The sequence below is a fragment of the Trichomycterus rosablanca genome, chromosome 19 (genome assembly GCF_030014385.1).
Source record: "Trichomycterus rosablanca isolate fTriRos1 chromosome 19, fTriRos1.hap1, whole genome shotgun sequence".
Taxonomy (NCBI): Eukaryota; Metazoa; Chordata; class Actinopteri; order Siluriformes; family Trichomycteridae; genus Trichomycterus; species Trichomycterus rosablanca.
In genome coordinates this window covers 8,068,893-8,083,961 of record NC_086006.1, presented here as the reverse complement: position 1 = coordinate 8,083,961, position 15,069 = coordinate 8,068,893, and the positions used below count along the sequence as shown (strand labels likewise).

Sequence of the window (15,069 nt, the reverse complement as noted above, 5' to 3'; positions counted from 1 at the left end):
GTATTCCTGCTAACCAGCATGAAAATCAATATCTGTGATTCCACAGCGTGTGATTTTTCCACAAATCTAATCTTGGTGTGGATCAAGCACAGGAAACAATGTCATGAGAATCTGGGGGAAATGATTCTGTCTACTATAATTCCAAGAATCCAGTTGATTACGAGGAAAAACAATCTAGAGATTTTGTGATTAGGGTTTGTTGTACCATGGTTTTTAAATTGTGCTTTTTTGTTTCTATATTAAGGGGGCATCCAGATATCAGCAGCCTGGTTCCTACTGGTCCAAAGTACACGGTGATATGGACCGCTCCTCTGCAACAGGTGCAAGTAGTGGAAGTGGGTCAGGAGACCCCACAGAACAACAACAGTGTCTGCCAACCAGTCAAGACCAGACGTCTCAGCTCCACCAACTCGCAAGGTCAGAACGAGTTCACAGAAAAACGCTTATAACTAGGGCCCTACTAAACTGATGGGAAAATCAAATTACACGCATGAATTAAATGATAGAATAAATGGAAGCTACAATACACAGCACAACTACCTTAATGGTTGAATGTACACCTAAAAAGTTTTACAGTATTTCTGACCTTATCGTTCTCTACAAAACATAACATTAACGTTGCATTGCAAAAAATATTTATTAACCTCCAACTCACTATAGAACAATCCATGCTGTTCGCGTAGCCAAATCCACTCAGATTCATTTATTTTTCCTATTTGTTTTTAAGCTGCACATCAGCACACAAACTTTGATTGCTCGCTACTTGTTAACATGTATTTTTGGACATGGTATCATCACTTCTCGCGTTCATTTTCGTGACAAAACATAGTTTGGGAGACCAGAGAAACTCGCCTGCGATTCCAGTTGGTGATAGATGGTGTAATGTGAAACCCCCTATCGCCGATCAGTCGTGTAGTGTGAAATACACACCGACTTGAAAGACTCCCGATTACAAGAGATCCAGTTGTATAGTGAGAACTGTACAGCGACCTGACGACTTGGAAAGTCGTGTAGTGTGAACTTGGCATTACACTTCACTGAGATTGCTAACTGAATTGCCGTAGGATTGCTAGGAACGCCTCATAGTGCAAATTAACCAGTAAATGTAAATCACTAAACACAAACCTTGAAATCTTGCATGAGTTGTGTCAACTTAATGCTAAAATTGTGCAAATATGTATTAGGAGCTGAGATTTTTCTCTCTAGCCTGAGGCAGGGGTTGGACAGTTCGGCATGATTTATTTGCACAGCAGTATGTTTTAGCTAAAACATTTGGCATGAAAGTCAGGTGTAAATGATCTGAATTTCATATCAGAAAACATATTTAATGCTGAAATTTCTTGTGTGTGCATTTTTTTAAAATGTTGATGGCAGTCTGGACAAGTGTTTTTAAATGTATACTTTACATTTCTTTAAACACTTGAAGTGTATCTTCTTTGTCAGTAAAGCATTTACCACTTTGTAATGTTGCCATTCCTTTTCACCACACTTAAAAGACGTTTAGGCACCAAAGTAATCTCTTGCCCATGTGGTTATATCAGCTATTGTTGAGTGGAGGTTCTTGATGCAGTGGCGTCTGAGGGATCGAAGATCACAGGCGTTCAGCTTAAGCTTGCACCCTTGGCCTTTACGCACTGAAATGCCTCCTGATTCTTTGAATTATTTAATGATATTATGCACAGTAGTGGGACAAATATGCAAATCTTACTTTGAGGTACTTTGAGGCCTTTCTTGGATGCTGCTTTTGAACCAAACCATGATTACAATCACCTGTTTGGAATCACATCATTATTTAGTTCTTTCACCTCATTACTAGCCCTAAATTGCCCCCGTCCCAACTTTTTTTGGAATGTGTTGCAGACCTAAAATGCAGGAATGGAGGTTTATTAATAAATGATATGAAGTTGAACAGATAAGACATGAAATATCTTTGGTTCAAACTGTCTGCAATCAAAATTAATGTAAGAAACACTGCATTATTATTTTATTTGCATTTTCCATACTGTCCCAACTTTTTCTGATTTGGGGTTGTATTTCTCAACATGAAAAGAGACTTTTTAGAAATATTTGATTGTTTGTAGCTGCTGTAACGAAAGAGAAAGAAGGATTTAAATTGCTGGGAGACATTAGTCTAATACTGAGTATTTCACTCTTGTGTGTTACGTAAGCAACATCTGCTCAGTCTCTGTGGGCTTGTTAATTCTGGATCAGCATTGGATATGAAAATTGTTTAGAACATCCTACTAACTATTCCACAAAATTAAACTGGCGTAAATGGATAAAGAAAATGTGAATGTTGTCGTCAAACAAACAGTGTAATCATTGGTAAGCTACCTTACTGATGCAAAATAAAGTACCCCAGGGCATGCTTTCATCAAAAAAATATTTTAGGATAGTAATAGATAAGGCCCTTGCCAATTCACGGGCGTAAAAATTTACCCATTAAAAATTTTTTATTCATGTAGCGTATGAAATATGAGGCAATATACGGCAATTAAGTTAGTGTAACAGATTTCTGTGGTGTAGTGTGCTGACAATGTTTGATGTGTGTGTTTATATATTGAGTGCATTTTGTCCCTTTGGGGATTCCATAATCAATGGAAAAGTGTGCCTCTCTACACATGTGATCATCTCTGTGCTGCGCCTCAAGTACAAGCCAGTAAAGTATTATGCTCCCGATAATTTGTCTATGTACAGTTTATTTCTTACTTTATAAACTCAGCAAACTGTAAAGACACTTGGTTACACTAGCAATATGTTAAGGTAGGTTGTGCGGTGTATTGTAGCTTCTATTTATTCTATTATTCAATGTATTATTGTATCTTGTGATTACAAAAAAAAAAAAAAACAAGGTCCATGATATTAAGCACATTTTCCTGTGAATTTAGGAGGGGCTTAGTCATGGAGCTCTGTAATAGTGACTACATAAAAGCATAGGCTGAAAATTTAAGCAGAGTGCGGATATAAAGTGAATAATAATGTGAATGTTTGTTTTAGGCAAGCTGTTTCTGGGTCCACCTAAACTGTACCAGGAACTACAGGAGCTGCAGCATGACCTGTCGGTGGTAGAGGACATAACGCTTCTGGTGGGCACACTACAGGGTTCCTATCAGGTATAACTCACAGTGCATTGACAGATTTAGTATCAAAGCATTTAGTAATAACCCAGTCTTGCCAGAAATGTGCATTTCTGATTGTGTATGTGTGTGTGTGTGCGTGCAGAATCTTAACACCACGGTGGGGCAGGACTGGTGCCTGGCTCTACAGAGGCTCATTCGCATTAAAGAGGATGAAATCCAGTGTGCCAACAAGTGTCGTCTCCGGCTCATGGTGCCCGGCAAGCCTGACAAGTGAGTGGTGAAAAGAAGCTGTTGGCTTTTTGCCTATAAACGTGGGCAGATTTGCTGCAGGAAACACATTCATCCTGTTCAATAATTAATGTGTTCCTTTACTCAAACCTAGGATTTTAAAAAGTGTAAAATCTCCTGGGTAGTGTTTTGTTTTTTTTTCAGATTAATTGCCACAGTAAAGAAGAAGCATTTTTATATTTAAAACAGAGGCTTAATTTAATACATGTATAGTAGCACTACTAACAATCATAATAATAAAACTCCTAATAAGAATAATATTAAGAATATTAGTGTTATTTATTTATATATATATATATATATATATATATATATATATATATATATATATATATATATATATATATATATACATACTGATCAGCCATAACATTAAAACCACCTCCCTGTCTCTACACTTACTGTTCATTTTAGAAGCACTTTCTAGTTCTACAATTACTGACTGTAGTCCATCTGTTTCTCTACATACTGTTTTAGCCTGCTTTCACCCTGTTCTTCAATGGTCAGGACCCCCACAGGACCACCACAGAGCAGGTATTATTTGGGTGGTGGATCATTCTCAGCACTGATGTGACACTGACATGTTTGAGGTGTGTTAGTGTGTGTTGTGCTGGTATGAGTGGATCAGACACAGCAGCGCTGCTGGAGTTTCTATACCGTGTCCACTCACTGTTCACTCTACTAGACACTCCTACCTAGTTGGTCCACCTTGTAGATGTAAAGTCAGAGACGATCGCTCATCTATGGCTGCTGTTTGAGTTGGTCATCTTCTGAACCTTCATCAGTGGTCACAGGACGCTGCCCGCCACGGGACGCCGTTGGGTGGATATTTTTGGTTGGTGGACTATTCTCATTCCAGTGACAGTGATGTGTTTAAAAACTCCAGCAGCACTGCTGTGTCGTATCTACTCATACCAGCACAACACACACTAACACACCACCACCGTGTCAGTGTCGCTGCAGTGCTGAGAATGATCCACCACCCAAATAATACCTGCTCTGTAGTGGTCCTAGGAGAGTCCTGACTATTGAAGAACAGCATAAAGGAAGCTAACAAAGCATGCAGAGAAACGGACGGACTACGGTCAGTAATTGTAGAACTACAAAGTGCTTCTATATGGTTAGTGGAGCTAATAAAATGGACAGCGAGTGTAGAAACAAGGATGTGGTTTTAATGTTATGCCTGATCATTCTACTGTATATTAACTAGTTATTATTGCACATAAGCATTGTTTTAACATTTAGTGGCAAAAACTGCAGCTGCTGTTGATTTTTCATGTTCATACAGGCAATAAACAACCGAACTGAGTCAGTAGAACCTGATATGATGATTATAATTTGCTAGTTACCAATAGTCATCTAGTAGTTTAAGCAGTGCCTAGTTTGTAATACCCAACAGTTCTGTGTTTTTATGCATCAGGAGTTCTTTACCTCTGGCCTGTGGTCCACTATTGTGGCACATTCTGGCGCAGCTGATAAAAAACCATGTTGTCCCTGCAGCCTTTTATATAATCTGACATTTTACTTGATGACTTGTTCTGTTGAATCGTTGAATGAATTGTAATTGTGAATGCATGTATGTGTGCTTATTTCTATTCCTGTGTTTTTATGTGACAGGTCTGGTCGACCAGTCAGTTTTACAGTGGTTTTTAACACTCCCAGTCCCATCAGTAAAATCTCATGGGTCAATCGATTGCATCTTACAAAAATCGCCCAACGTAAGTAATCTCACAGTATCATAGATACAGTTTTAAAACAAAGCAGTCATTACTCTGATTTCCATTAAGTACATAGACAAATACATTCTGCTACAGTGGTACCTTGTAACTCAACGTCGCCTCAACTCAAAATCTTTGAAACACAACGCCCTTTGTTGAGAAATTTGTCCCCTTAAACTCAATGTTTCCATTAAACTCAACGTGTTCAGTTTGTTTTTAAAAAATGTATTTATTTTATTTCAAATTAACAGTGAACAGTCGTTTTGTTCAGCGCTCTGCTTGAGCGGTGCGGTAAAACGTCATCAAAGTGCGAATATGAGACGAATCTGCATTTGTGTAGAATAACCGTCCACATGTATCTGTGTTTAGCTGGATTTCCTCACTGTTTCACTTTTAAACTTGTGTTACAGCTCGAGGTTCTGAGAAATTGTATTTGTGTTTATATTATATGTGTTATTTTCAGTGTATTTACATTTTACATTTTCAGCATTTAGCAGACGCCTTTATCCAAAGCGACTTACAGTTACAGTATACAGTCTGAGCAATTAAGGGTTAAGGGCCTTGCTCAAGAGCCCAACAGCAGCAACCTGGCAGTGGTGGGGTTTGAACCAGCGACCTTCTGATTACTAGTCCAGTACCTTAACCACTAGGCTATGGCTTGCCCTTGTGTATAAGTGTCAAAAGCAACCGCATCGTTTTACATAAGCCTAAAATATATGCAAGTCCACGGGACCATGGAATGCATTAACAGATTTTGCATACATCCTTATGGGAAAAAAATACCTGTAAACTCAACGCCTTTTAAACTCAACACCAGTCTTAGAACCAATTGACGCTGAGTGTCAAGGTACCACTGTTGATGTTTTGTAAATAGCTGAGGCAGTAATCTGCAATGGTGTGTTGCTTGCACAATATTATTGTCGAAACCATATTACAACTGTAAAGCATGGTGGAGGAAGCTTCATACTTTGAGGCTGCTTTGCTGCTTTAGGGCCTGGACAGCACCCACCACTGCAAGAACAATACTGCCAAAATGTGTTTTTGGTGTTCAGTATTTAGACTTGCCAGAAGTTAAACGAAATTACAAATTTGATCAGCAGATACACAAAATACATTAATACATGAGGTCACATTCATTTCTTGTCTGGACCATTAATGATTTATCAGTTCGTTCATTATGTCCATAAAACATCAGTAATTGGTATGCTATTAGTTTATGCTGAATGAATAATGTGAATAATTAATTAGACTGTATGAAAAATTAATGCTAAATCCATGTACAGCTAAAGAGTTCACAAACCGTTTGTATTTATAAATTGCTGTAAAATCCTTTTTTGCATTCTAACCACAGATTTGCCTTTTCTATTATTAAAAGTCCCGTTAAATGTGCTGCGCCCACCGACTGTGCATCTGTTTTTTTTTGTATAGGGGAAGAGAACGTGCCCGGCTGGATATGTGCAGAGGATGACGAGAAGACAAAGCCTCCATTCTGGTGCCCGTTATTGGCGTGCCGTGGGCCTGTATTCTCTCCAAAAGCACAAGATCTGAAGGTTAGACCCAGCATGAAGCTCTTTGTTTTCCTTAATCCGGTTTTCAATGGAACAATTTGCATTTTAAAGTCATTACGGAAGCAGAAAGCATTCTCCGGATAGTTGGTTTTTAAATAAGGATTATAGTGCCGGTGCCGTTTAGCTAATCGCTGAGCTTTAAGTACCTGAACGTGAAGAATTGTCTGTTGAACGTTTAGAACATATCAGGCTTTGGGTTCATTTTATTTATTGCCTGCTGTCCCAACTTTTTTGGAACTGGGTATGTATTGTCGTAGTTAGAAAAGCCACCCAGCCTAAACTCAGTCAGTACTTGCAGCAGAAACCATTTTGGAACAGCATTTCTGATGCAAAAATCAGATTAGATTAGTACCAGCCCTTTTGTTAGTTTCATTACAACATGCAGTAGGACTAGGGATGTAATGATACACTCTACCCACGATGCGATGTGATTCACGATACTGGGTTCAAAACAAAATGAAATTGAAGACAAATTATGACAAAGTTTCATTTTATTATTTCTCTTTATAAAATAAAAAAAACTATTTGTAATAATATTTTATTTATCTAAATAATGAATACCCTTTTATTTTTGAGGTAGGTACAAACTATGCAAAACAATGCTGCACATTTCCCTGTTTGTGTAAAAATAAAACTGAAATGAAATTTTAAAACCTACATTTAATCTCACATTAAATAAATAAATGAACAATACAAATAAAAGTATCCTCACATAAATAAATTTGGCTGGAAAATTCCGAACCTGGCAACCCTGTAGTGACGTAAACCAGGCGAGGTGACTAGCGCCAGTGCCCTCTGCTGTTTAAAGTGAATATTGATTCATTATACATGTAAACCGATTTGAATCGTTACACATGTGAATCGATTTTTAACTGTCTTGTGGTGCATCGTTACATCCCTAAGTAGGACACAATAATTTGGAGAGGACTTCGTTGGACTTTGTGTCCGGTTAGTTCAAAGAGCATTCGTATGGTTAGGCATTGATGTTGGATGAAAAGTCTATACTCTCAGTTGACATTTCAATTCACCCCATATTTATTTAATGAGGTTAAAGTCTGAGCTCTGTACAGGCCACCAGACTTTTAATGGACCTCACTTAAATTGTTGCTTCAAAATGGAAGATTATTTGATAGTTATTTGATTTTATACACCAGTATACGCTCAGTAATTTGGAATGTCCACATACTTTTGGCTACATCATCTGCACAATGAAACGAATTTGTATGCCTCAGCAGTCCGTTTTGTGTAGCAGCCTTCAATTTGCTTCTTATTTCACCTCGGTCAAACTCCTTCACATCTTTTTTTCCCCATGTCTGGCAGCTCAGCGTGGAAACATGGAGCACGCGCTAAGAATAGAGATAGAATAAAATAGAGACGATGAAGGCGTCTAGACTAAAAAAAATCCTTCACAAAAAATAGAAATGATGAGGCTCACTGTGGGGATTTACAGACACAAGCACCATGTGATGCTGGAATCTTTTGCAGTATGTATCCCTGGTTGAGAGAGTGAGTGAAGAAGAATTAAATTGAATGAAATGAGTGCAAATCTGCATCATGTGTTCAGAGTGTACTGGACTGATTAGAAAGGAAAGGATGAGGGGTGCTCGCTAGCACACCAGAGCTGACATTTCGAACTCGCAAGTTTGAATCTGGGTGTGACTGTTGAAGGGGATTCCTCATAACTGCTGCAATTGATGGTGCCTGCACAATAAGACAATGTGATCTGGTATCTGGATACAACTAGGCTCAGAGGAATATTGGGGAATAATGCACAGAAATATAAATGATGGCCGCTCAGGTGGCGCAGCGGTAAAATACGCTAGCACACCAGAGCTGGGATTTCTAATACATTGTATCGAGTCTCAGCTCTGTCATCCGGCTGGGCTGGGTGGCCACATGAACAATGATTGGCTGTTGTTCGGGGATGGGAAAGCCGGACCAGGGTTCCTCATAACTGGTGCAATTACGACCTCTGCTGGCTGACCGATGGCACCTGCGCAGAGTTGGGGAATAATGCTGATCAGGGTGTGGCTGTCCGTGCACAAGGCTGATTCGCATATGAACTCGCCTCGTGCAGGTGAAAAGAGGCAGGCGGTACTGCTCACGTGTTGGAGGGGGCGTGTGTCAGTTGTGAATCTCCTCAGTCAGCAGTTGTGGGTTGTATTGGTAGAGGTGAAGCGTAACGCAATCAGGGTAATTGGATACGACTAGATTAGGGGAGAAAGTTGGGGGGGAAATCAGAGAAATATATATATATTAGGGCTGTCAAACGATTAAAAATTTTAATCGCGATTAATCTCAGAATTTCCTATAGTTAATCGCGATTAATCGCATTTTTTTTTAAAAGAAGAAAACAAGGATTTTAAAGTGAAATTTTACCATTAAAATGGTGAACACATTTTATGCTAAATGTACTTATGTTAAAAACTGCTGGGACAAGAGAAAACTGTAAGGGAGTTTTATTCACTCACATACTAGGCAGTAATACAGGGGTGGGCAATTGAATTTTCCAAAGGGGCCACATAAGAAACTGGGACTGTTGTGGAGGGCCGGACCAATAAGGTGAACTTAATTCTGCTCAATATTAATTTTATCTCTTTATTTACATTTACATTACATTTTCAGCATTTAGCAGACGGCTTTATCCACAGCAATTTACATTACAGTTACAGTTTACAGTCTGAGCAATTGAGGGTTAAGGGACTTGCTTAAGGGCCCAACAGCAGCAACCTGGCAGTGGCGGGGCTTGAACCAGCGACCTTCTGGTTACTAGTCCAGTACCTTAATCACTAGGCTACAACTGCCCACTCTTTATGAAAAGCAGTAAATTGTACAGTTCTAATAAGCTGTTAATGTTTAGATGTTACAATTAGAAAATTAGAAGTAGGCAGAGTAAAACATCAACATTATTTCACTATTTAAACAAACAAATGCAAAAAAACAAAAACAAATGTGAACAAAATGTGCAGGTTTTTAAACTTTACACTATTTTGTTTTGAGTCTAATTACCTCATTTGTTTTTCAGTCCTTTGTTATTGTTGGATATTCTTATTAAAATCACAAAGCTGGTCCTGACTGCTTCAGTTCTGGATGTGTTAAACTTTATAAAAAGTTCTTGATGCTTGTGCAGTTTAGTTAGAGAAGCTTCAGGTGTGACGCTCTGCATCGTTCATGTTCTTGTATTTCTCTGTTTAGTACCATAACAGCGAGTTAGAGCCTAAATTGTGATCGTTAAACAGCTTTACACCTGACTTCAGTAAATAAATACTTCAGAAGTTCACGTCTTGTTAAAAACTCGACCGTCAGTCACACTCAGTTGTGTTTGCATTACAGTGAAGCTGATACACTCTCACACACGTCAATCCAAACTTGCGGATATTTAAAGACACAGCGCTCCCGTCAAAACAGTCACGTTATATTGCATGTGTGATGTACATTTATTCACATCAAATTTTTAATTGCCACGAATCTCATGCGGGCCGGTTGGGGATGTCTCGCGAAGCCGGATGTGGCCCGCGGGCCGTACAATGCCCAGGTCTGCTCAACATGAACTACGGATGACTCGCAGGGTCAAATAGAACTTGCGTTAATGGCACTATTTTTTTTAATCGCGTTAAATTGAGATTGCGTTAATGCGTTATTATCGCGTTAACTTCGACAGCCCTAATATATATATATATATACTGTATATATACACTGATTAGGCATAACATTATGACCACCTCCTTGTTTCTACACTCACTGTCAATTTTATCAGCTCCACCGACCATATAGGGGCACTTTGTAGTTCTACAATTACTGACTGTAGTCTATCTTTTTCTCTGCATACTTTTTAGCCCCCTTTTACCCTGTTCTTCAGTGGTCAGGACCCCCACAGGACCACTACAGAGCAGGTATTATTTAGGTGGTGGATCATTCTCAGTACTGCAGTGACACTGACATGGTGGTGGTGTGTTAGTGTGTGTTGTGTTGGTATGAGTGGATCAGACACAGCAGCGCTGCTGGAGTTTTTAAATACTGTGTCCACTCACTGTCCACTCAATTAGACACTCCTACCTAATTGGGCCACTTTGTAGATGTAAAGTCAGAGACGATCGCTCATCTATTGCTGCTGTTTGAGTTGGTCATCTTCTAGACCTTCATCAGTGGTCACAGGATGCTGCCCACGGGGCGCTGTTGGCTGTATATTTTAGGTTGGTGGACTATTCTCAGTCCAGCAGTGACAGTGAGGTGTTTAAAAACCGGCACAACACACACTAACACACCACCACCATGTCAGTGTCACTGCAGTGCTGAGAATGATCCACCACCTAAATAATACCTACTCTGTAGTGGTCCTCTGGGGGTCCTGACCATTGAAGAACAGCATGAAAGGAGGCTAACAAAGCATGCAGAGAAACAGATGGACTACAGTCAGTACTTGTAGAGCTACAAAGTGCTTCTATATGGTAAGTGGAGCTGATAAAATGGACAATGAGTGTAGAAACAAGGAGGTGGTTTTAATGTTATGCATTATCGGTGTATATAGAAATGAGAGGAAATTAAAGTTTATTTGGGCTTGGCTCCTCAACAGGTGGATGTGAGAACGATGTAATGAAAACTTGAAAGTTAAATGTCTCTGTACTCTGCTTTTGTAACATAACCTTTACGCCCACTTCCATAGAAAGCAATTAGGATGAAAGCCAGCAGTAAGGTAGAAACCTAAAATAGGTTAGAAATATGGCCTGGGGTGGCGGATGCTTCTCGTTGACAGGTAATTTAATCTTCTAAACCCTCCTTGCTAACTTTTGTGGTTGGAAAAGTAAAGCGAGTCACGAAAGAAACATGCAATTCATGGCATTCAGACAGAAAGTCGAATTGTCTGCAACCGAGACGCATTTAAATAATTCTGAGTTAATAAATGCACATAATAAATCATCCTGCCAGGCGTTTTCATAAAGAGGGGAATAAGAACAGGCTTGAACTTTATAGGTATTCCTAGATGATAAAGACACGTCGGAAGATACTCAGCAGGAGATCGGTGTGTGTATCAGTGTGTACATCTCATGCAACTACAAAACTTATGCGTGGTTAGTTTCTGACCTCGAGATGTTAGCTCACTTTTAAACTGAATAAAATCGACCATATAATCTACTACATAGCCAGATCACATGACAAATTCCAGCTGTGCAAATGCTGTCGTGTTATGCTGTATGGTCAAATCTATGTGGACATCTGATCATAAGCTTGTAAGACATTCTATTCCAAAACAATAGGCATTAATATTAATTTGCCCCATTTGCTTGAATAAAAACAGCTTCTTTCTGAGATTGGGACTGTTACTGTATCTATGCTATATGGACAAAAGTATTGGGACACCCTTTCTAAATATTGATTTTATAAATCAATTATACTGTATAAAATAAATTATATACTTCCAATTCCTGTTCTGACATGACTGTGCCCCTGTGCACAAAGCTTAAAAAAACACCAGTGGTCTGCACAGAGCCCTGACCTCAACCACACTGAACAGCTTTGGAATGAACTGGAACTTCAACTAAAACTTAAGACTTTCTTGACCACCAGCAGTGCCCAGCCATACAAATGGGCACAAATTCCCATTGACATACTGTTGTTATGGCTAAAAAGATCACATAGAGGTCACTATATTTTGGTATTCAACCAGCTCCTAATACTTGGGCCATACAGTGGATGTTAATATACAGTATATGATTCTGAAATTATAAGTTCAACAGCTCGTGGTTGTGGAAGTGTCCACATTCTTTTGGCCATGTCCGTTACAAGTGTATCTGAACTGTTAACCTGTACTGTGAACATTTTTGCTGAGTTTTTGTTCGTTACTTAAAAAAATAAAGATGATTTTTACAACCCTAAATCAGAAAAAGTTGGGACAGTATGGAAAATGCAAATAAAAAAAAAATGCAGTGTTCATTACATTTACTTTGACTTTTTATCTGCTCAACTTCATTTCATTTATTAATAAATCTTCATTCCTGCATTTTAGGCCTGCAACACATTCCAGGAAAAGTTGGGATGGGGGCAATTTAGGGCTAGTAATGAGGTGAAAAACTAAGAAATGATGTGATTTCAAACAGGTGATGTCAACAGGTGATTGTAATCATGGTTTGGTACAAAAGCAGCATCCAGGAAAGGCTGAGCTTTTGATAAGTAAAGATGAACAGAGGATCTCCAGTTTGTCAACAAATGTGTAAGAAAATTACTGAAATGTTTGAAAACATTGTACTGGTGTTGACTTCTCTGGGCTCTGAGGCATCTAGGATGGACCATCACACAGTGGAAACGTGTATTGTGGTCAGATGAATCAGCATTTCAGGATGCCGTGTGCTCCAGACCAAAGACGAAACGGACCAAAGACTGTTATCAGCTACAAGTCCAAAAGCCAGGGTCTGTCATGGTATGGGTTTGTGTCAGTGCCCTTGGCAGAGGTCATTTACACTTCTGTGGTGGCAGCATTAATGCAGAAAAGTACATTGAGATCTTAGATCGAACATGTGCTGCCTTTATGACGTCATCTTTTCCAGGGACATTCATGCATTTTTCAACAAGACGATTCAAAACCACATGCTGCACACATACAAGGCATGACTGCGGAAGAAGAGGGTACAGGTACTGGACTGGCCTGCCTGCAGTCCTGACCTGTCCCCAATAGAGAACGTGTGGAGAGACCCCATACTGTTGCACATCTTAAAACGTGTTTGCAGGAAGAATGGGACAAAATTAAAGCTTAAACACTAAATCACTTGGTATCCTCGGTGCCAAAACGTCTTTTAAGTGTGGTGAAAAGGAATGGCAACATTACAAAGTGGTAAATGCTTTACTGTCCCAACTTTTTTTGGAATGTGTTGCAGGCCTGAAATGCAGGAATGGATGTTTATTAATAAATTAAATGAAGTTGAGCAGATAAAACATCCTATCTGCAATCAAATAAAGTCAAAGTAAATGTTTTTTTATTATTTGCATTTTCCATACCGTCCCAACTTTTTCTGATTCAGGGTTGTAGATACACGCTATGGCCAAAAGTATTTAGTTATTCCAGTCACACCTGTTTAAACTATTCAGTTTAAATCCAAAATACAGGATTGTATGTCTCGATACCCAACAGGTGGGCTGCGCTTCCCGCCGTGCAGCCCTGTTATCGACCAGCCTTGCTGTGAGCGTAATGATGTAACTCTGAACTTCCTCCGCAGCTCCAGACGGCCCTTCATAACCCGGTCCAGTGCGCTCTGCTGGGTTTCTCTGCTGCCAGCACCTCGTTGCCTCAGGGCTATCTTTGGGTGAGCATGACTTCTTCACACCGTTCTGTATTCATTAACACAAATCCTCTCACACTGCTGCAGTGCGGCACAGCTGCTGAAGAACGTGTACCGGCATGTACTGAACAATGAAAGTCCTTCAGGCGTGATTTTCATTTAGAAAATGATCTGTGCTATTTAAAAAAAAAAAACTTGCACATCTGTGATGCAGTCGATATCAGACAATTAGCCATTTTCATGATTCACTTCGTCAGTCGAAATGTCATATAGAAAAAAGAAAAATGAAGTGTGGAGACCCATGAAAGATTGGGGTTATTATAAGCAAAAATGTGTCACTGGCTTTTAAATCCCAAGTTAATTGAAGATTCAGAAACGTCACCAGTCATTTTTTGCATGTAAATGATCAGCCATAACATTAAAACCACCTCCTTGTTTCTACACTCACTGTCCATTTTATCAGCTCCACTTACCATATAGAAGCACTTTGTAGTTCTACAATTACTGACTGTAGTCCATCTGTTTTTCTGCATGCTTTGTTATCCCCCTTTCATGCTGTTCTTCAATGGTCAGGACTCTCCCAAGACCACTACAGAGCAGGTATTATTTTGGTGGTGGTTCATTCTTAGCACTGCAGTGACAGTGTGTTGTGCTGGTATGAGTGGATTAGACACAGCAACGCTGATGGAGTTTTTAAACACCTCACTGTCACTGCTGGACTAAGAATAGTCCACCAACCAAAAATATCCAGCCAACAGCGCCCTGTGGGCAGCGTCCTGTGACCACTGATGAAGGTCTAGAAGATGACCAACACAAACAGCAGCAATAGATGAGCGATCGTCTCTGACTTTACATCTACAAAGTGGACCAACTAGGTAGGAGTGTCTAATAGAGTGGACAGTGAGTAGACACGGTATTTAAAAACTCCAGCAGCGCTGCTGTGTCTGATCCACTCATACCAGCACAACACACACTAACACACCACAACCATGTCAGTGTCACTGCAGTGCTGAGAAAAGACCATTAAAGAACAGGGTGAAAGCAGGCTAAAACAGTATGTAGAGAAACAGATGGACTGTAGTCAGTGATTGTAGAACTACAAAGTGCTTCTATATGGTAAGTGAAGCTGATAAAATGAGTGTAG

The 15,069-nt window shown here is 39.5% G+C and overlaps 1 protein-coding gene across 3 annotated transcripts in view; it reads left to right on the top strand.

The window, feature by feature from the left end:
* arhgef10lb (Rho guanine nucleotide exchange factor (GEF) 10-like b) overlaps positions 1 to 15,069 on the top strand; it is a 71,222-nt gene that overhangs the window by 40,086 nt on the left and 16,067 nt on the right. For all 3 annotated transcript variants that reach the window (XM_063014853.1, XM_063014852.1, XM_063014851.1), the window contains 6 exons: positions 245 to 417; positions 2,998 to 3,113; positions 3,223 to 3,350; positions 4,986 to 5,086; positions 6,515 to 6,636; positions 13,863 to 13,949. In XM_063014853.1, the coding sequence (XP_062870923.1) occupies positions 245 to 417; positions 2,998 to 3,113; positions 3,223 to 3,350; positions 4,986 to 5,086; positions 6,515 to 6,636; positions 13,863 to 13,949 (727 nt within the window). The remainder of the gene's footprint in view (positions 1 to 244; positions 418 to 2,997; positions 3,114 to 3,222; positions 3,351 to 4,985; positions 5,087 to 6,514; positions 6,637 to 13,862; positions 13,950 to 15,069) is intronic.